At 42.9% G+C, this 21,413-nt stretch overlaps 1 protein-coding gene across 8 annotated transcripts in view; it reads right to left on the reverse strand.

Annotated features, from left to right (window-relative positions):
* The window catches only part of Zfhx3 (zinc finger homeobox 3), a 246,104-nt gene that overhangs the window by 28,772 nt on the left and 195,919 nt on the right, over positions 1–21,413 (reverse strand). For 7 of the 8 annotated variants that reach the window (XM_087204839.1, XM_087204819.1, XM_087204840.1 and 4 more), the window contains one exon: positions 15,078–15,185. In XM_087204839.1, the coding sequence (XP_087060965.1) occupies positions 15,078–15,185 (108 nt within the window). The remainder of the gene's footprint in view (positions 1–15,077; positions 15,186–21,413) is intronic. The other variant, XM_087204836.1, reaches the window with a different exon arrangement.

Consider the following 21,413-nt stretch of genomic DNA (forward strand, 5'->3'; position numbering starts at 1 on the left):
TGGGCCCCCTTAGACCTGATCCTACAGAACTGTGCATTGCAGGTTTTAGGCCTTGCAGTGTGGTGAGTTCCTGGCTAAACCCTCTCACAACTACAAGGCTTTATTGTTTCAGGGACTTAAGTTCCCTCTGCCTCTAGAAGGTTCTCCACCATTTTTATTTTTTGCATAGTGCTTATTTTCTGTATATTAACTCTTTAAATACATTCTTAAGATGGTGAGTGGTCATATAAAATGATACTCACTTAGATGTCTACTTGTCACAATCATCCCCTCCCCTTCCCTACTTCCACCCTCAACTGTAAGTATTAGGCTGGGCTCTACATTTATAGTTGGAAAAGACCCACTTATCTGCTGCTTCTTCCAACAGGGGCAAGCCAACAAATGAGTCTATTCCAAACACCCATCCCCCACAATTCTGTTAGTCTATCTGGCCCAAAAAGACGCCTGCTTTTACAGGATGATACCACCTTATAAGTGCTTCCACCTGCCTGCCACCACACCCCACTGCTGGGTCAGCAGTGTGACTAAATGGGCACTGAAGCTAAGACCACCAAAATCATCCCCACTATTTTGGAGCTGAAAAGCAAACGCAGTAGCCCAGTGCTGCATCAGTTTCTGTATAGAACCAGAGTCCATCCTCTTTCTTCAATCCTGAGTGCATGAATTGTGGTGAGGCGGCAGAGGTGAGATACTTCTAGTTTCAGAAGCCACTATTCTCCCCCTCCCATAGAAAGGGAAGCTTTATTTAACCCCCCCCCCCCCAAAAAAAACTGCTCTGTAATTCTAAAGCTTCTTTTGTGAGCTTGAGCTAAGGAGCCACCATAGAGTATTTTAAAAAATAAAATCAGCACTCATTCACACATTCCTCTTTTTCCCTAGTAACATGATGGCCCCCGCTATAATGTGTAAAACTTGAGGTTCATTTTGGATCCAAAACAAACTATTTGATCAGATCTCTCTAAATCTCTCTAAAAGTGGACATTAACCACCTGCAGCTCACCAGCTCCTTCTCTTAAACTAGTGCCATTCTTATAACCGACTACAAACAACACCCAATTAGGATCTCATGGTATTTCCCTGGGGGGGTATGGGGGCTGTTCCCAGTGAAGAATGAGGTTAAATGTAGTGACACAGGCCACTCCTAGCTTGACCTCTGACGTTAAAACATCAATCCCTGTCAAGATCCAGTAAGAAAATGTTTGTACAGTTTCTGTTCATGGGCAAAGAGTTGTACAAGTTCTCCATCAACATGCTAGATGCAGGTTTATCACAGGCCACAGACAATCAGAGGTTTTCTCAAGCTTCTTTCTGAACAACTTCTAAAGGGCCAGAGTCTCAAAATCAATTTCTCCTCCACTTCTGTCACTAGCATACATGGTAGGCATAATGGAAATGAGGTAGTATGAATAACAACAAAGTACTGTGGTTTTCTGCTTTGAAGACTTTTCTAAACTTTAACTTAAACTTCAGAAGAGATGTCACAATATAGGAAACACCATTAAAAAATCAATTACTGGTCACTCTAAGTCTGCTATGATGTCATGTTAGTGCAAAAGAAACTGATGTGCTCCAGAGACAAGACACGGTTTCAACAGTCAGTACCTGGAATTTTTGGCAACAAAATACAAGCAATGAAAAACCCGAACAATTTGAAGGATCACTACCTATAGTAATTTCTATAATGATAAAGTGAATTGGAAACAATATAGTTTATCTTATAACAGGACATGGTATAAGTAAATAATGTATAGTCATGCTATTGTATATTAGAAGACATTAAAAATGATAGCTGTGAAGCACTTTAGAAAACTCAGTGCAAATGTAAATCACAAAATAAGATAAAATATGAATCATGCCCTGTTACAGTTATGTAAAAAATAGTAATTAGAACAAAAACTAGAAGAAAATGATGTTAGTATTTAGGTGATATCATCATGGGCCATTTTCTATCATGTAGTTATATTAGTTTTAATATTAAAATTAATGGGTTAGTATTTAAATTCTGCTGTCCATGAAAAAGATGGTATTTGTATCCACACTGAGCAAAACATCAGGCGGTGTATTTTTACTTTGATGGTTTAGGCAATTTTTCTCATTTTGGCAGTTATGTCATATGAAAATATGTGCTAAAACTTGACGAATCTTTCATAGGCAACATGCTGGGCTCCTGGCATTTCAAAGGAGATCAAAATGTGGTAAGGAATCACATGAGTGTGCTGTAAATGACATATTCTAGAAAGCAAGGTAAATTGGATATTGTGACGACGAAATGCTGCGTCAGACCCCAAGTGAAACTTAGGACAACATGAACTGTTGATTCCTTGCCACACACTTTCAAAGGAGTAAAGAAAAGCACTTGCTCAGTCATCAGGAGTGAGGGTCGCCCTACCCAACTTGTACAGGAAGGACAGGCATGCATCCCTATTCACAAAGTTCAAACTTCGCTTTCTATGCCAAGAGTCAACATTTCCCTTTAAACTGTGATGGGAGGGCCACTAAACCTGACAAAGAAAAATTCATTTCAATGGGAAACAGTCATCAACGCAGAGCTTCCTGAGGGGGGATTATCTATGCATGGAGACATAAGCTTTCGTATATCCACTGATTTTATCATATTTGTTTGGGAAGTATTTAACTTCTAAAAATAATTATTTTTAAAAGTCACCCCTCTTCTCATACTAATCAGAGGGAACAGAAGAGACAGCCTATTTGAATTCATGTAAGTTTTGTTCATAGTTTTTAAGAAATGGCTTTATGGATGTGAGAGCGATCTGGCTGCGACATCCGTCACCCTATTGATAGCCCAGGTTGATGCACCTGGCTAGCCGGGTGTCCCCTTCCTCCCTCTCTACTCCACTTGGGTCCCTCCTGAAGCTGCGCGCTGCAGCAGCTGAAGAGGATGACCCCGCCCCCCAACCCGCCAACCAACACTCCCAATAGAGAAGGACTGTTTCCTCCATCAAGGGTATACAAGTAGCTGCACACCCCTGCTAAAACCTCCTTAAAAGCTCTCAAGAAATGGCTTTATATGGGGCCGGGGATTTAGTTCAGTGGTTCCGGCGCCTGCCTCGCAAACTCAAGGACCCGAGTTCGATTTCTGGTACCAAAAAAGATATGGCTTTATGCACACAGAATAATTAAAACAAAGCTAGCAAAACTTTATGTAGGAAGTGACATCTTTTAAAGAATATGTAACAATAGTATCACTCAGAGGGCTTATAAAGAGGCCAAATATGAACACAATAAACATTCACTGTCCCCTAACACTTCACCTGATATAGACACTCTTCCTAGAACAAAGTCTCAGCCAATCCCAATCTTCACTAACAAAATCCAAGTTGGAATCACGGAAGTTTTCTGGAATCACAGAAAACTTAAAAGAGCTCTACATGCGATTCCAGTAGACTTAATGCCAATGCATGCCTCATTTCTAAACTGGTGATATGAGCTAGACTCTGAAGCCAGGGAAGGTACAGAATACCTACTTCTTGAAAAACCTGAGGAAAAATTGGAAACAAAGTAACAATAGAACCCTAAGGTACCCAGTTTTGTCTCCTCTAATTATTGGCCAGGACACATACTTGCCCTCCAAGAAAACCCAAGTACTGGTAGATTCCGTTTCTGTGTTTCCTGAGCAAGATCCATCTACTCACTTAGCACACGAATGGGGATGATGGCATGGTGGACATTCTGTCCTGCAGGCTAGCCTCCCTCTGGGCAGACACCTCCCTTGGGAAGATCATGGGTGGGCACTGAACTGTCCCAGTTGCTGTCAAGTTTCTTCTGCATTTCCTTTGTTCATGGTAGAATGGCATTTGGAGATGATATTCACCAAAGTGCTGATCCTCTTCCTTTTGGGGGTCCTAAGGTCCTTTGAGGGCCTTTAATGCTACCTGACATTGGATCTTTGCAGAAAGTCCAAAGGCAGCCCCTACCCCCACTTTTCAACCATCAGACTCTTAGCTAAAGTACCACTGACAGCCCCTCCATCTAAACTTCCATCTCCCAAACCAACAACATAATGGAGGAGCCAATTAAATGATTATTAATTCATGCTACTTTCCGTAAGCCAGAAGTTCTCATCGCCTTGCATTCCGTAAACCAGCCTGCCACCTGCCCCAGAAATTTACAGCAATGTTTCATCTATCTCCATTGACTGGGGAAAACATTTTTTCCCACACAACCCCATAATCAGTGTTTGAGTTGGAATACCTACCACAGAACACTAGACACAGACATTTCACCTGATCTGAAAATGGTCATTCAGGTAATTACAGTTAAATGAGATGTTCAGGGCGCTCTTTCCATAGCCCTTCTCCTTCAGCTTCTCACTGACCTCACATCCCTCCAACACCAGAAGAACTGGACTTTGTGATCTTCATACTGTCAGTGAAAAGTGGAGCTAAGCTTGGCATTTGCTTGAAATTCCTTCCCCAGAGGACAGGCTGGACTTTCTTACTAACATCTTCTGTGGAGCTGCTGCACTTGATAAGTGGCCAGAGATCTGGCTAAATTCTCTTCCTCTCCTAATACAGACAACAACAGTTCTTTCCTCTGGTGCACTGCCAACGTGGTCTTTAAACATGCACTGTCTCACTCAGCCTCCAACCAGGCACTTAATGATGTTTCAAAAGAGAAACAGAGGAGACCTTGTGGGAAGCAGAGGCATGCATGTGAATGCCTAGCAGGTGCTGGTCTTCATGTCTTGGCTGAAAAGAACTTGCGGCTTCTTTTCCCTGCCCAAAATGCAGCCTACTGAGATTGAGAACCTTCTATTAAAACACAGTCTCACTCTCAGGAATGGAACTGCAAGCCAGGTTGCTCCGTACATCTCTAGAAAGCATTTAGAGAAGTACAGCCACCTACCCCCGAATGTGGAAGAATATGCTGACACAGGTATGGCAGGACCTATTGATCTCATTAGACATTTTGTTTCTAGAAAGGATTTCAAAGAAAATTTGAATTATACCACAGATGGGGATAACTGTTAGGGGAACTTTTTCTTCTCCAACTCAAATATGAATGAGATAAGGTCAGTGCTTTGATAAAATCCAGTAGCTCTTGGGTGTTATTATTTTGTTTGGAAATAAATTATAGCTTCATTAAGAATTTGTTAAGAACAGTACAGGTATAGAGAGGGTCCTCATACCCTTCACCCGATGTTAATTATTAACCAGTCTAGTTAAAGATTTCCAGTCTTCAATCACTTGTCATTGTGACCTGTCTCTCTGGCCATTACTTCCCTCCTACCCCCAATCCTGCCATCCAGGCCCACAAGTGCCAAGACTCAGGATGTCCTCCAGGCCTCTCTTCTGTCTTACTGTCCAGTTAAAAGAAGAGACGGGGCTCAAAATCTTCTGCTTGTCAATGAGACTGCAGCCCTGAGGCTCTCAAACTCCACAATGCATCAGAATGCCCTGGAGGGCTCATTACCAAGCTGACCACAAGCCCCACCCCAGAGTTTCTGGACAGTGGGTCTGAGTCACACAATTTGTATTTCCAGTAAGTTCCCAGGTAATGCTGACGTTCCAGAGACTAAACTTTGGGAACAGCTGCCACAGCCAAAGCTTTCTGGTGGGAAACTGGTGGGAGCCATATTGTTTTGTGGTCTGACTAGAATTAAATGAGAGAACCCAGAAAGCATGGGCAGATCTGTGAGTCCACTTTCCAATGAATCTGATCACGTGACACTCTCACTGGGAAGTGAGAAGTGATCACTACACTGGGAAGGAAAAGTTGGCCTAGTCTCAAAGCCTAGATGTCTTCTCCCTTGGGCCAAAAGTGAAGGATTAAATATATGGCTGTCCCTCAAGGAGTGGGCTCACCCTAAAAACAAATGCAGCACCTTTTCAAAGCCAGAGATCCCAAAGGAATAATCTCTATGCATTTTTAGCAATATAATCCAAAATACAGACAGACTGCCTTGTTTACAGAAATATCATTCTTTCCACGAGTCCTGGAGAACCCTGTATGAGAAGAAGTCAAATAGCTGTGGGCTCTTTCCACCTTGCACAAAGAGGAAACATCTTTTTTAGAGCTGGCTCCCCTGGTCTAGACACCTGCAGGACATAGTAGTTTAATGCTGCCTTTGCTTCAGCCCTAGAAAAATGCACAGATCACATTAGCTCCTGTGTGTACAAGTCAGCACTCTGGGAGTGGGGGGTCAGGTGCCAAGCTGTGGGGCCACTGCTTTCCCAGCAGTGAGGCCTTGAGGTAGAAGGTTGGGCCCATGCTGACTGGTGGATGCTGCTGCTTGCTCTACATCACTGGGGAGAAAATAGTACTAAGCCCTACATCAGAGACATCAATCTGTTGTGCTAATTCCTTGTTGAAATATGCATAAGGCTGCTTAACTACACTGATTTGAGCTCCCCAAAGGACATCTTGCATTGCAGTTTTAAGATACTTTGCTCCCTCTGTGTCAGGTTTGTGAATGAGCACCATTGGGGGGGGGGGGGACTGGGGATGAGCCACCACCACCTCATTTAGACTAGTGTCAGCTGTTGGTCTATTTAATAACTTCTAGATGCAGGCTACCACCATAAGCCCAGCTCATGTGAAGAATTGGGGACCTGATAAACATTCCTGATTCCCAGCTCTGAGTTATTTAGTCAGCCTGTCAGCCTGTGGCCTCTTGTAAGTTCCCCAAAGTACTGATCCTCCTCTGGCATAGCCTTCTGAGCTGTGCCCAGATGCCATCTGCAGCTGTGGCTACAGTTGGAGGACATACTGGATTCTACACTTATCACACTGCCCTCTGGCTTGGAGTGACCACAGACTTGGAGATAATGAGAGCAGGAAAGACCTTAGAGACTCTTAAACTGAAACAGGAAAACACCCAGAGGTGTAAAACAGGTCAAAACCAGTGGTACTGCCAGTCATGGGACCAGGCCAAAATTAATTAACAGAAGCTCGGTCACCATTGAATCAAACATTAATTAGGTTAGGTAGGCTCTCTGGGCCCCAACAGGCATAGACTTCCAGAGCAGAATATGACAATGCTCCCAGCTTTTTCTCCATTCCAAACTTATCTTTCTAAGTTGTTAAATTTTAAGAGTAAATTCAAACTTGTGAAAATAAACACCTAAAAACTGGGTGTGTGTCCAGTATGGTGATAGACACAGAGCACTGCTGAACATAAGTTCTTGTTATCCTGTTGAATCAACTTTCCCCATGACCTGCCAAGGGATTCTTTTTGCTAGTCCAGATTCAGCACAGGACACTGAAAATTGGTGTTTAGGGAAGAAAGGTACCACTCAGACCCGTGAAAGACTGGAAAATGGGACTACTTCTTCACTCTCCCCTGTAGGTTTAAAGCACCAAGAAGCCTAGAGTCGTCTTCCCTTGGTATCTTGTACAGCACAGATGTTTACACCAATATTTCTCCCGGTCTCTGAGTCTCTGAACTGGGCTTATTCATAGCACCCTAAAAGCCAGGGGTAAGTGATCTGTGTGAGGGGTGAGGCGGTGGTTCCCCCACACCTTTACAGACTCCTTAGGAAGGGGTATTTTTCACATTTTCTTCCCTGTGGCTGAGTTTCCTTGACATAAACGTGCTAGTTCTCCCTGTGAAGTAATAAAACACAGTAGTTTGCCGTGCTGGTCACACCTTGGTTCAGATGCTGGCTGTATGACTTCAAGCATGTGACTTGACTACACTGAACTTTCAGTTTCCTCATCTATCAGTGGGACCACAGTATGTACTCCGAGGGTCTCTGTGAGGCTTGTGAAAGAGCAGATAACAAGCGGCCTACTGCAGAGTCTAGCGCATCATAAGAGCTCGAACATTTGTTGCTATGGTTTCATTTTGAGAAGTATCATGGAAATAATACAGGTCTGTGTAGAAGCATAAGACTAAAGAGTGAAGGGGAGAGAGAGAGGCCTGCTGTTTAGGATAAGTACAGACACTCTAAATTTGCCATTTCCATATAGCAAAACAGAACAATCCTACTAACCTATGGGTTTGATGTTCACAAAGCACAAAGTAGAAATAACCCAGACTGGAAAGTATTTGTATCATGTGATTTTACCAACTGATTACTAATGAGACATCCAAACAATACTACACACCTGCTAAGTGCTAGAGATTATAAAAAGCCAATGAAATGCCACAGAGCCCCTGATCATGAATAGTTGATAGTGCTCTTTAGTAACTAGAGAAATACAGCACTTCTTAATTCTCCCCTGTAGTCTTTCTTTATTTTTTGGTACCGGGGATCAAACTCAGGACCTTGCGCTTGCGAGGCAGGTGGCGGCACCGCTGAGCTAAATCCCCAGCCCTCTCCCCTCTAGTCTTTACATATGAGAAAACAACTTTGTTATATGTCCTTTGGCTTTATAATATTCTAAAGATATCATGTATAACTCTGATCCAGATGGCAAACTGGGTTTTTGTTGCTGTTGCTGTTTTTGTTGTTTTGTTTTTTAATAAACTGGGTTTTGATCATAGCTCTGATACTCAGGAGTTCATAATCTATGGGTTCCACTAGTTCCACAGCCTGCAAAATAAAGATAACACTGCACCCAAGAAAAATAGGAGAGCCTATGTGCTCTGCTATCTCATGAGAAAGGCACTATGGTATTTTTTTTTAAAGCCCTGATCATGATTCTAATACCAGAGGGGCTGCCCCATCACCACAAAAGCTAAAACTGGAACAAAACAGGGAAGATTACCATAGCCACTTTTTAAAGAATCATATGCAAATCTATAAGGTATTTTCTATAATGATGAACATGATTTGCTCCTTAATTTACATTTTTACTGTCCCTTATCTATATCTTGATCATAATTTTCATTACATTGCGCCATAATTATGTGATTACATATGAGACTTGTAGAAAAAAATCCTTACCTTTTTTGCATATCTGCACAAAAACACTTGCTCATTGATGTGGTACTTAACTCTCTCCTGACTTCAGTGATACAAATCCTCAAAGCTAAAGTCTTTGAATTACTGGAATTCAAGCACCCTCTATTTTTTACTTCCCACATAAATATAGTTCATAGTTTGTTTTCAATTGTGAGACAGACTTCTGCCTGCAGTGACTTTACGTAGCCAAGTTATACTGAAAGCGATCTGGAAAAAAAAATGAGTGGCGAGAAGGGGAATGAGTGGGCTCTGGAAAAGCTGACATGGCCACACAATCCGCATGTGTGTGAAAATGTAAAACCAAAACCAGTTTCCACTGGTAGGAATGTGAGCTATGCAAGCTGGGCTTCCCTTACATGCACCCTTCAGCAAAGACAAACTTCCTTTTGAGTGAGACAGAGAAATGGACCCACATGTCTCAAGGACTAAAATGATTGGTGCAGCACAGTGGTGGTAGTGAATGGCCTGGTTTCCAGCCACACAAGCCTGAATAATGGTGCACACACATGAGAATCTAAGAACTCCCCCACTGATGTCCATATCGTAGCATCTCTGACAACACAGTGTAACTAGTGGCAATAACACAGAATGAGGTGAGCATATGTAGTGCTGTGATAAACCACGGAAAAACACCAGTTTGGTGCTTGCTATCCGATCTCTGTGGACAAAGTCTATTTCAACCTTCTATCTAGGCTTTGGATCCATGTTTATTAACTAGCCACAGACTAGGGAAATCTTTGAAAGTTACCAGTGTAGCGATCTAGTAATTAATATTCTTTGAGGTTTATATTACTCTACAACTGCCCCTCTTCCAATTACATACTTATGGAGTTCCAGAATTGTAAGAACCCACTTAGTCCAACCTGTCATTTTACAGATTTGGAAATTGAGGTCCAGAGACCAAAGGTTATGCAGGTAATCATAGTGGCAGAATCAAGCCTTGAACTCAGGGCTTCTAATTCATACTAGGCCAGTGCTTTTCCTCATACAACTCTTCCTCTTAGCAATACCTTTTTTGATCTTTATAGATCTGGTGCGGGGGCGGGGGGGGGGGGACGACGGACACAGTACTTTTTTTTTTCAGCCCCTTTCCATTCTCTGTCACAGATTACATTTCAGGCACTAAGTTCCCCATACAATGGCATCTCTATTTATACAAAGTTGTAAACAACAAGGAGAGTAGAGGGAGGCCTGGTCATAGATTTCCACTAGGATGTGCCTGACCTGCTTTTTTTTCAACCTCAGTAATTACAAAGGCAGTGGATCTGTAGGAATTATTCATACGCAGCAAGAGCCATACACTATACATTTATGTGAAACATGTCAAATGCGATTGAAATCATGCCTGCTAGCTCCATATTCCAGAAACACACTCTTCCCTAACAGTCGCCCAGACCTTGCCAGCCCATTAATACCACCTTTAATAGCAATCTTCCATGGATTCAAATCAGGGACGCTCCACTGCACTAATTGCTCTGTGTTAGGTGAGAATCATGGATTTAGGGGGAAAAAAAAAAAAAGTAAAATCCCTGCAGGCCCATCTTCTAGAAAACACTCAAACTACATTTTTAACTGAAAATTTTACAGAAATATACACACGAACATCAGTTAGGGATTTGTGAAACCTTATCATGGTATCATTTTAAACCAAACTAGTTCTCTACCCCACCCCACCCTCCTTTTAAAAAAGCACCAATACCCTCTGGTCATCACATCTCAAATTACCTTAACTACACCCAGCCTGACGCTCTGTGGCTACAAACCATGGCAGCTACAGCATTTAAATAACCATCTTGCTATGATTCTTTGCCAAGAGTTCAATTTTTCCCCCTAATTATTGGTGAAAAAGTATCACATTAATTGTATATCACTTAATTTACAGCAATTAATGACTGACTGGCTAATCATTGTATTAATCATTGTTTAGTGGCTGACACTGGGGGCTCTTCAATCTAGAACACACACATTCAAATCCGCTCTGGTAAAAGACAACAAGGGGTCACTTTTGCCTTTCAAAAGTGAAAACCACAAAGTTGGACAGTGGAAATGGCTGTGCATTAGGGAACAGGCTTTGCTTCTAAGAACATTCCTGTGTCTTCCTCGTCCCTTCCCCTACCACTGGCCCATGAGAGAGCTTCACACTTACCTGGACTAAACGTACCCCTGTTTACCAAGGGCTTGTCTTTATGCCACCACTCACCATCATGGAACCTGCAGGTGGCTGACACCATGACACCAGCCTGCTTTCGGACTGAACATGACACTGACTCATTAAATGGCATGTTCTCGGCTGCCAGTCTAGTTTGTTTTGAACACACAGATGGTTGGTGTATTACTCTTCTCACTGCACAACTCTGGAGGAAAACTAGATCAGATGATGAGATGAACGTTCATTCTCAGAGAGTGGCACAGCATGCTGGTAAGAGCTTGAGCTGTGTCCTAAGTCTGAGTAGGTGGCAAAGCAGTATGCCAGTCTTAACCTATTTGTATACCATTTGGCAACTTGCTTGAGTTCTCTAGAGCTCAGTTTCTATACCTGAAGAATGGCAGGGGTGGGAGGGAGGTTATTTATAATATCTAAATCACAGAGCGGGGGTGAAACTCAAATGATATAATGAACAGAAAGCAGTCCTTCCAAGCTTTGTTTCACATCATGGTACACAAAGAAATTGATGGTAAGTGGAGATAAACAGATTAACCTGTAACTGATCTGCATCAGAAGCCTTCAGCCCACCTGGCGGACCCAAGGGCAGTGGGAAGCAGTACCTGTGCACCTGTGAACAATCGTGGCATACTTGCCAGGAAGAATAGGCATGAAACATGAAGATGGCACCTAGGATGGGGTTAGAGCTTGACTCAGCCCTAAGACCTGCAGTGTTACACCTGTGATGCAGTCTTTCAGGGTTAGTTTTGTTCCTTTTGAGTATCTACAGCTGCATATGTGGTTTTAAATTTGAATTCATTAAAATGAAATAACATTTAAAATTCAGTTCCTCAGCGTACTAGCCATATTTCAAGCACTCAGTAGCCATATGTGGCTAGTGGCCACTGTATTGTTCAGCACAGATGCTGAACATTTCTTTCAGCATAGGAAGTTCCACTGGACAGTGATGATCTATAGTAATTCAGATCTTATGATGACAGCATTCCTGAAATCCCCAGTAGTGTTACACTTCCTGAAGGCAAGGTCTTTATTCCCACTGAACTTGCCATTAGTGGAACTTTGCTCTGTGCCCTGCACAGAGTGGAGACTCAGCCATTGATCACAGAATTGACCCTGCTGTGATTCAAATCAGTATCTTGCTCATTTTGCTGCCACCCATGGTGGCACACATCTATATAAAAGAATCCCAAAGAGGGATACCCAAAAAGGAAGTCAGGAGTCCCACTCCAGTAAAAAAAATAAACAGCTAAGAAGTTTTAGTAAAGATTGCCCATTCCTGCCCAAACCCCCAAACCCCACAAACAAAATCAATAGCTGAGAGAATGCCAATTATCCAGGCCCGTTTGAAATATTATTAATCTGCATCATGAGCAGCCACTAATCAACAGAACAAATTGTGAAATCACTATTTATTTGCCAGAAGGAAGCACTTCCCATCACATTTAATCAGCTAGGAACATCTCAATTTAGGGAATAAATGGAACAAATGTAGATATTTTATAACTAAGGATACAAAAGAAAGCTAAGAAGAGGTTGCTGGCACCTATATCGATTCCAGGATCAAACTGGCCCAAGTACCTTAATAAAGCCTGTCATTACACACTCAGACGCTATAGACAAAATTATGCTTTGGGTCAAAGGAGGATCATTTGCAGGAGTCAGGAAAGAATTTTCCCTTCTCTTTCTACTACTGTGCATCTGGCAAGGTGCACCTCTGAGTTATTCATTCATTCGTATTCGTTCTTTCTCTCTGACTTCTGGAGGTAAAGATTAAGTTGGCCTGTTGCTTGAATAAATGCATGAGAAAGTGAAGCCTTATTAAGGACATTCATTTTTATGGTACTCATTTTACATCTTTTAGTAGTCTCCTGATTGTGTCCACGAGCAATATGAAGACATACTCCCACTGAATTATAAACACTCTGAATACGATTTAATTGAATTGCCCTCAACAAAGCCTGCTCTATACTGGTTGTAAGGGTTTGAGAAGCACATGAAAGATGCCAACATAGGGCACTATGCATAGTAGGAGCTTTACAAGCAGTGGCTACTTTTCATTGTTTTCATAGCACTCAGCACAAAGAATACAGGAAACATATGCATGAAATATTATTTACATGCTCCTACTAGCTTTTCAAAATTCCCAGAAGCCACATGCAGCCAGCATCAGTTTTACATTCAAATAGAGGACCAAAGAGAAAACTGCTACTTAGTTTTCCTCATCTTATTTAACTAAGCTATTAAACAAACTCCTTACACAGAGCTTACTATATACTGCACACTGTTCTATCCTTCCCATATTCAAATATTCCTCGCAGCAATTCTATGACAATAGGTACTATTTTTTAATCCCTATCTCATGTGATGCAACTGAGGCACAGAAAGGTTACAGGACCTTAAGCAAAGTCAAACGGCTAGTATGTGGCACAATCATGATTAGAAACCAACAACTCAAATTGTGACAACCTGAGGCCCCAGAAGGTCACCTAGTCTTTAAACCATTTTGGTGAAATCCTCTCCCCTGTTCACCTTCCCTAGTCAGATGTTTGGTTGCCAACTGAACCATTCGTTTAGATCCTTTAATATCGGAACAAAAACCCAGATCTTGGTTCGGGCAGAGCAATATGGGCAGAAACTCCCCCTGCTACATCCAGGGGGCCACTGAGCACAGACGTCCATCCTCCACCCGGTCCTACTGTACAAATCCTCCCCAGCACGTTGGACCCTATCCCTCAGGGTTATCTCGAGCACAGGGCTCTGGACCCCACAGAGCCTAGTTCCCAAGGGACAGGAAGCAGCACCACGGTGAGACCTGCTTGGTGGCCCCCTCCATTCATTCAGCTGCAGCTCTGGCCCATCACTGTCTCCCAGGAAACACTGAACAGCGGCATGTCGCAGCCTCTGCTGGATCCCTCCTGATTTTTTGGAAGCTATTATGCTGCCTCTTACTTTCTCTTTTCCATGCTGACTAGCCTCAATTTCTTCAGCCTCTTCTCAGAGGCAGTATTTCTCAGCCTTCAGTCATTTTCATTGCTCTCCTCTGGCCTCTCTCCAAGATTCTGTATCTTGTTTAAATAGTGAAGGCCAACACTGAACATGATTTAAGAACAGTCTTGCCTAGAAAAGTAACAAAGGCCCAACCAATGCAGACCTTAGAAGGTAAATATTTTCTCAAAAAAACCTATACAAGTATTATAATATTAATAATGATAGTAATAATTAGATTGACCAAATAAAATAATTCCTGTTGCCTGTCATATTATTTCCTATTATTGTGGTGGTTTCTGGCAGACTTATCTGTCTTCTCAGAAATGCCTTTGATCCTCCTCAGAAAACCTGAGCTTTTTTCTTTGTCTCACCTCTTCTTTTCCTTAATACAGAAATCTTATCATCTTGAGAAATAGCTGTTCCCCTTCCCTGAGCACCAGTTTTTCCAAAAATAGCACTTCCTATCTTGGCTTCTTCAGTTTCTTCTGCTTTTGGTAAGATGTCCTCCTGCCTGGCTACACTATCTGCCCTGGGGGTGTACTGCAGCATGTGGGTGCTGGCCCCAGGGATGGAGCAGCACATGAAGAATATTCAGGCCCTGTCCAGACCCCCAAATGCAGGACAAAGACCACCCTTCACTGGTAACTTCCTTAGAGAACCTTGAGGCTGGGAATGAGGTGACTACAACCAAGCTCCTCATGAGAAATCTCTTTGCTGGACCTTTGATAGAGGAAGAAGAAAGTAAAGAGCAAAACAACAACACTGAGGAGCTACCCAAGAAATGTGACCTCAAAAATCCAGAAGCTCCTAGCACAGAGCCCATTACCTGGAAGCTCAATACTTTACAAGTTGGCTTTAGGGCCAAAAAAACATTTAAAACTTCTTTAAAAAAGAGGACTGAAGGTGACCACTCAAAAAAGCAAAACGAAATTGCTCTCCTACTCGTCCAGTCAACATAGTTTCTCTGGGTTGATTAAGGATGCATCCATTCCCTGACCTGTTGGCCTCATTCTTCCAGGGGAGAAGCAGGACTCAAGGGCAGCCATGCACACTACCTGTCCATTTGCTCTGGTCTTTCTCGCCTCCACTTTCCTGGTCTTTAGCAAGCTCCTCTGGATCAGCACCTGTTTCACTGGGTCCTTCAACATCTTCAATGGCTTCTTCTGAAATAGAAGAAAAGCAAAAATGTCAATGATTAAAAACAAGATGAAGGATCCTTATGCCCCTCTTCCAATGAATTACTAAGCACAAAACCCAGATGCCAATGACTCTCCTCCTCCTCTCTCTTCCCAGGTGTTCCTGGGAGGCTGACTGTGCTAAGGGTATATGCAAGTCTATAGAAGCAATCGGTATGAGGCTGTGACTTGCTCCAGACACATGGCACTTTGGTATTCCCAGACAGATTCTAAATGCCGCACTTGTGCTTTTCCAACTGGAAAACCAACCCTGGTGAAGCGCTAACTCCATCTCTACCCCAAAGGTGCCAATAAATGCAAAAACGCACCCACATGTTCATTTCTCGCCTAGCTCCATCCTCAGAGCACCCTGGCACTGGACTAGACCAGATCCAGTCACTGGCCCTCAGTTGGCCTGGCAATGCCTATGGACATGCCAGATAGTAGTGGGAGGTTTGCACAAGTCATTCATATTGTGAAGAGTCATGGAATTATCAGTGATATGATTCCATCAACACAAAGAATTCTAGAAACCCAACAGCATCTTGTGGGCACGCTGGAATCAGGGATGAGAGGCCAAGGGGTAGAAATTTGAACAGAGTCACTATAGGTTTTAAACTAATGCAGGAAATGCTTCTTTGGTCAGCAAACAGTGTTGTAGCAAAAGTGAAGAAGAATGGTTATTTCCAAACTAGGCAGATTACAAAGTAAACACCATCTGTCAAAATGGAGGCATTTAGTTTGAAAGCATAAATGCATGAATGAATGAATGAATGAATGAAGCAGACAAATGAAGAAAATAATTTTCATAATGATGAATTTAGCAGAAGACTCATGAGCACAACTTTCTGGGTTCAGAGCCATGAGAGCAGGGATCTCCGTATCTGTCACCTGAGTCTGGTACCACATAAGACCCAGGAGGGACAAGGGATGAGGCTATAATCTAGAATGCTGGCTGAGGTTCTGCCTGATACCACCACAGATCTCTCCAACCCCCCACTCTACTTTTAAATCATTCAGGTGTTGTGCCCTCCCCCTGACACTCTAGAAACATCCTCTAAATTTCATCAGAGGAAGTAAAAGGAGTTAAAATAATTGACCTCATAGGGCTTCTAAAACACTCAAAGAAGAATCAGATTTTCCTAACTCTTCCAGAAAGATGATGGAGGCCCAACTAGAATATTTAACTAGGAGTCAAAGAATGTTCTTTCTTTATTACTAACAGGAGGCAGTTTATGTGGTGGTCATGGGTAACACAGATGAAATAAGCTGCTGCTTATTTTAATTTCCAACCAAAGGCTCCACATAAGATTTCGATGCTTTCTTTCTGTCTCATTGCATAGTAAAGTTAGCATCAAGTCTCCCCACCTTACCCTTAGTTCACACAGAGAAAAAAATCAGGCAATCATGGCTTGAAGTTAATCAGTTATACAGCCCAATATTAACACCACACATCATTTACTAGAGAAAAAATATGTGTTAGTAGAATAATAACAAGCGAGTTGCACAGCATGGTATATGTACCATCTTAATTATGCCCAGGTAAGATGTTCCATGTACATTTTTAGGCTTTTGATAAAACTGTTCAACACTATAATTATAAAATTTATCTTTGAATAGTGATACTGGCATACAGTCCATCAATATTATTAAATTGTGCCTATCCAAATTAGCTAAGTCTCTTAAAATAGACTCATTTGTCCCAATACATGCTGTGATATAAAATATCTGTAGTATTGATATGTTAATCAAATTTAAGCAAAGAGATGGCTCAGTGGTCTTTCTTCTAGTACGTGTGTGCGAACACACGTACACACAATCACCTTAGGTGGAGAAGTCTGATACCTACAAACTACAGAGCACCCCAGTGTGGTGATGAACAGTGTCTGATGCACTGCTCAGCAGAGAAGGAAAAGATTTACCTACTGGGCAGCCATCTTCCCTGTCCTCCACATCATGTAGGATGCAGGTGGCAGAACAGAATTAAAAACTCACTGTCAGCTGGCTCCGACTCCAGTTCTTTGAGCCTTCCCCCCTAAAAAAATCTATTCAGAGGATTGAGACTAAAGAATAACTAGATCTGGGGGCCAGGGATTTGGCTCAGTGGTTTCGCCACCTGCTGCGCAAGCGCAAGGACCCGAGTTCGATCCCCAGTACCCAAAAAAAAAAAAAAGAATAACTCGATCATTGATGCAATGAGCAAGGAAGCTGCTCCGTGCTCTGTGAACACCCCTGGAATCTTCATTCAGTGAGTCTGCTTGGGCCCTCGCTTTCTTCCCTCTCTGCCCTACTGCAAGCAAAAAATGAAAGCTACTAACTTTCAGGAGAGGATAAAATACAGAGGTTATTTCATTTTGTGGCTCTTTTTTGTTTGTTCAGGGTTTTTTTTCTTCAAAATTTACAAATCAAGTCTTCTTGAGTTCCTAGGTTTAACAGTATTTGTGGATAACCTACTAAAAGGCTGTTATATGCATGACAGAAGAAGAAAAGATTAAGAAATTTCTGGACCAGCCAGTTCCCTTTGCAGGGGATCAGTTGTCTTCACCCCAGCTAAAAGCCAGGTCCTGTTTCACCAAGCAGGAGCTTCCCTGCAGTTCCACCTATAACCTACAGGTGTCGCCCTCCGCATGGCAAGGCCAGGAGGGCAGCTGGCTGCAGGAGGCAGGCAAGTCTGGGCCGCCTAACCTAAGCATGTGGAAATAATATACATCTCCACGTGAACTGTCTGGTCCTGGAAAAATAAAATAGAACATTCATAAGCAGTTACACCATCTGTCTTTATACCATCATCATCAACGATGAGAGGGAGGAAAAAGTTCTTTAAAATGGATGAAGGCACAGGCTGACTGTAACCGGAAAACTGAGCTCTGAATACCAATAAAGGTAGAGAAATGATTTAAAAACAGGAATACTGACTGAGAATTTGTCTGGATGGCTCAAGCCCATGATGCTTTGCAGACAGAGTGTGTTTTTATTGGTCCCAAAAGTGTGAAACAGGTCTTTTCACTAAGAGCCAGGCCTCCGGCACCCAGGCAGGAGCTTGGCCTCCTGTCACTGGGGACACGAGGACACCCAGTTCTGAAACACAGCCTTATCTACACTGTGCCATTTTCAAGGCCAAAACAGACACATCAAAACCATCTCCCCTGAAAGCGTTTAATAATATTTCACATCCCATCCGTATCAGAGACCACCACCACGATTTCTCCAGGCTGGGGCCAGGACCTGGAGGTCATCTCTGACCCCGGCCCCACCCTCGTCCTTGGCAGGAGGCAGCAGGCCCAGCACATCCCAGATAGGCCTGAGCTTTACTCAACCCCAGAGGAAGTGCCCTGGCAGAAGCCCACTTTGATGGCTATGTCCCACAACAGCCCTCAAGCTGGGTCACCCTCCCTCTGGTCTATCCTATTTTGATGTGAAAGGCCTAGGGAAATAGAAGCAAATCTTGAAAAACAGGGAGGTCTTTCAAGTGTCCTTTCTACCTTTCACAACTAGGTAAAACAGTGGCTGAAGGCCTCTCCCAAATCCATCTCTATCATCACCTCCTGTCACGACTCCCAGACAGTACTTCCAGCACTGAGCCAAACCCAGCCTGCTCCCATCACTCATGTTTCCAGTTAAGGGCAGAGCTCTCAGGTGGGAACATCCCAGCAGATAAATATATTCTGAAGGGGAAGGTTCCTAAGGCAGCTTAGGTTTTGGGGAGGATGAAACCACAGTCCCAGAAAATTTCCTTTCAGGCGAGGTGGTTTTGCTCACCACAGATGAAAATTGTTCTCTTCATACACATTATACTTAGCATCTTGGTAAAGGTGACTGCGTGACTCCCCTATCCATACTGACGCCTGCTCCTGCAGGAGGCATGTGTGGCAACTGGCAACCCCATGGGGATTTGTAACAATTTTACGAACCACCTGGAAATTGGTTTGTGGAAGAAGTACAAGGTAGAAGCCCAAAATAGAAGTGATATCATCATGAAGTCAGCATTCAACCCACTGCACATACTCCCCAAATGTGTCACCCACGAAAATGTTCCAATTGTTATAAAATGGTCCTGTTCCCCAAAATAACAGGTGCCTAATGACGTGTCCGTTGAGGGTATTTTACAAATCGCTTACAGGCTTGAAGGAAAGGGGAGTCAATCAATGATCAAGATTAGTCCCTCTGTTCCTAATTCTTAACAGGATAATGTAGATTAGTTCAAACCTGACAAAGCCCCCACAGTACCTCAGTGTGATAGAAATTTGGAAATTCTCCTAAGAATCAGGGTGTTTGTACCCAAGATTCTCACATGAATGTGTTACTTACATAATATACCAATCTGTGATCCCCAAAGAATGAAATTGTTCTTTTCTTTTCCTATGTGGGGCATGCTGTTTGGGGCGGGGGCGGGGGGGGGGGTTGGATAAAGTATGCTTGCCTGTCGGCAGGCTCAAGAGCTGAGAAACATTAGCTGTCATGAACCACAATCAAATCAGGTTTGAAATATTTAGCAGTGGCTTGGAAAATGCGGTGGTGCAGCTCTGACAGGCGAGATGTGCACAGACACCCACTTTCCATTATAATGGAAATATCAGGCCTGTTCTGAATATGTATAACCCAGAAAAATGTATTGATTTTTCATTCAGCATTAAAAAAAATGAAATAGCCTGCAGCTGTCAAAAGCCTTTTGTTAAAAGCTCATCCTTCCTGGAATGGGGTTTACCAGAAACAAGTTTTAATTGTATATAGGACCTCTTCTTTGAAAATCAAAATAACCAATCTACTTTGAAGATAGGGTTAAAGCTTTTCCTTTCTCTGTTTTCAACCTAATTAACCCCAGGACGAACTGGAGCAGGCACTGGAGCAGGCGGGAAAAACTTAAGATGCCACACGCTCTGACCAGCAAGAGTGACACAGAGGGTGGCAGCTACAAGTGGCGTTTGTTGATGTTTCTGTGGTGGGTAGGAGGAACTCAGGGGCTGTGCTTTGTCCTCTTGTCTCTCTACCTCCTGTGCAGGCCCTAGACTCTTGAGTGTCACTCACCATATGCACCGGCCAATCCACTGTCCTTATCCGGCCTGGGGTGGCAACCTGGAAAGTGAAGGCCAATCCCTCAGGTGTGTCCAGTCCTTCTGGTATCTTGTTATCAATGGGAAATGTCTACTGGCTATAGATATTCTACAGTATGCATGCTTTATTTTGCAAACAGAGGTCAAATCAAACCCTATAATATCAAAGATGAGTCTAAGGCCTACACCACTTATTTCATGTAAGTGCACTAAAGTCCTGCTACATCAGAAACTTGTAACAGGATGTGACTGGCGATGCTGAGGGACAGACAACCATCTTGTTCCTAGCGTGTTGATTCTAGTCCAGTTTTCTCTCAGCCAAAAATGAAGAGGCTAGTGGTGGTGACTCTGATAGCTACTGTAGACCACTCACTACGCCAGTCTCCCTCTAGGACATTTTGGCAAGTGGGATCTCGCTGAATGGTGACCAGAGGACCTACCAGTAGGAGATTCTCTGTGAGCCCTGGGCTGTATCCTAGCTGCACAGCCACCCAGATCCAGACAGAATAAAGCCACCCAGAAACATTTCCAAAATCTTCTCAAATGTGCACTCCCTGGTTTTATTCTGTGGTATCGTGAAGCTGCCTGAGAAGTAACCTCCAGCAGTTTGGTTTTCTGGGTGATGATAATATCTCAGCTCCAGGAATGTTCCCTTAAATGAAGGTGGTACTTGCCACAAATACAAACTGCTCTCTTACATTTAGCGCCTTACATTTAGCACCTTAGTAAAAGTGTCTACATATCCTTACACATGCACATACAACAGAGAATTTACAATTCTACCTAGAAGTCAAGTGGACAATCATCCAAATATTTTTAAAACTGCAGTCCAACTTGGTCCATTCCATTTTCTACCTTGCAGTAGGTTATAGATTCATCAACAAAAATACCAAATCCCCAAAGGAAGGACCTGGGATCCACATCAACTCTGACGAGTGGGACATCTTCAGAGACAACTATTGTACTCCAGGCAGGAAGCATCGAAGGCAGGATGGATAAGTGGGGGTGTGTGTGCATGCAAAGGCGGGAGGGCCAGGCAGGGCTCCACAGCAGGAGCACTCATTTATTCATCAGGAGTGTAATATTTTCCCACCTTCTCAGGATAAGATGTCATTTCTTTTCCAATAGACATCAGAACTGCAGTGCACTAGTACAGCCCAAGGCA

The sequence above is a fragment of the Heterocephalus glaber genome, unplaced genomic scaffold (genome assembly GCF_053883595.1).
Source record: "Heterocephalus glaber isolate CG9 unplaced genomic scaffold, H.glaber_assembly_v1.0 deba00000071, whole genome shotgun sequence".
Classification (NCBI taxonomy): Eukaryota; Metazoa; Chordata; class Mammalia; order Rodentia; family Bathyergidae; genus Heterocephalus; species Heterocephalus glaber.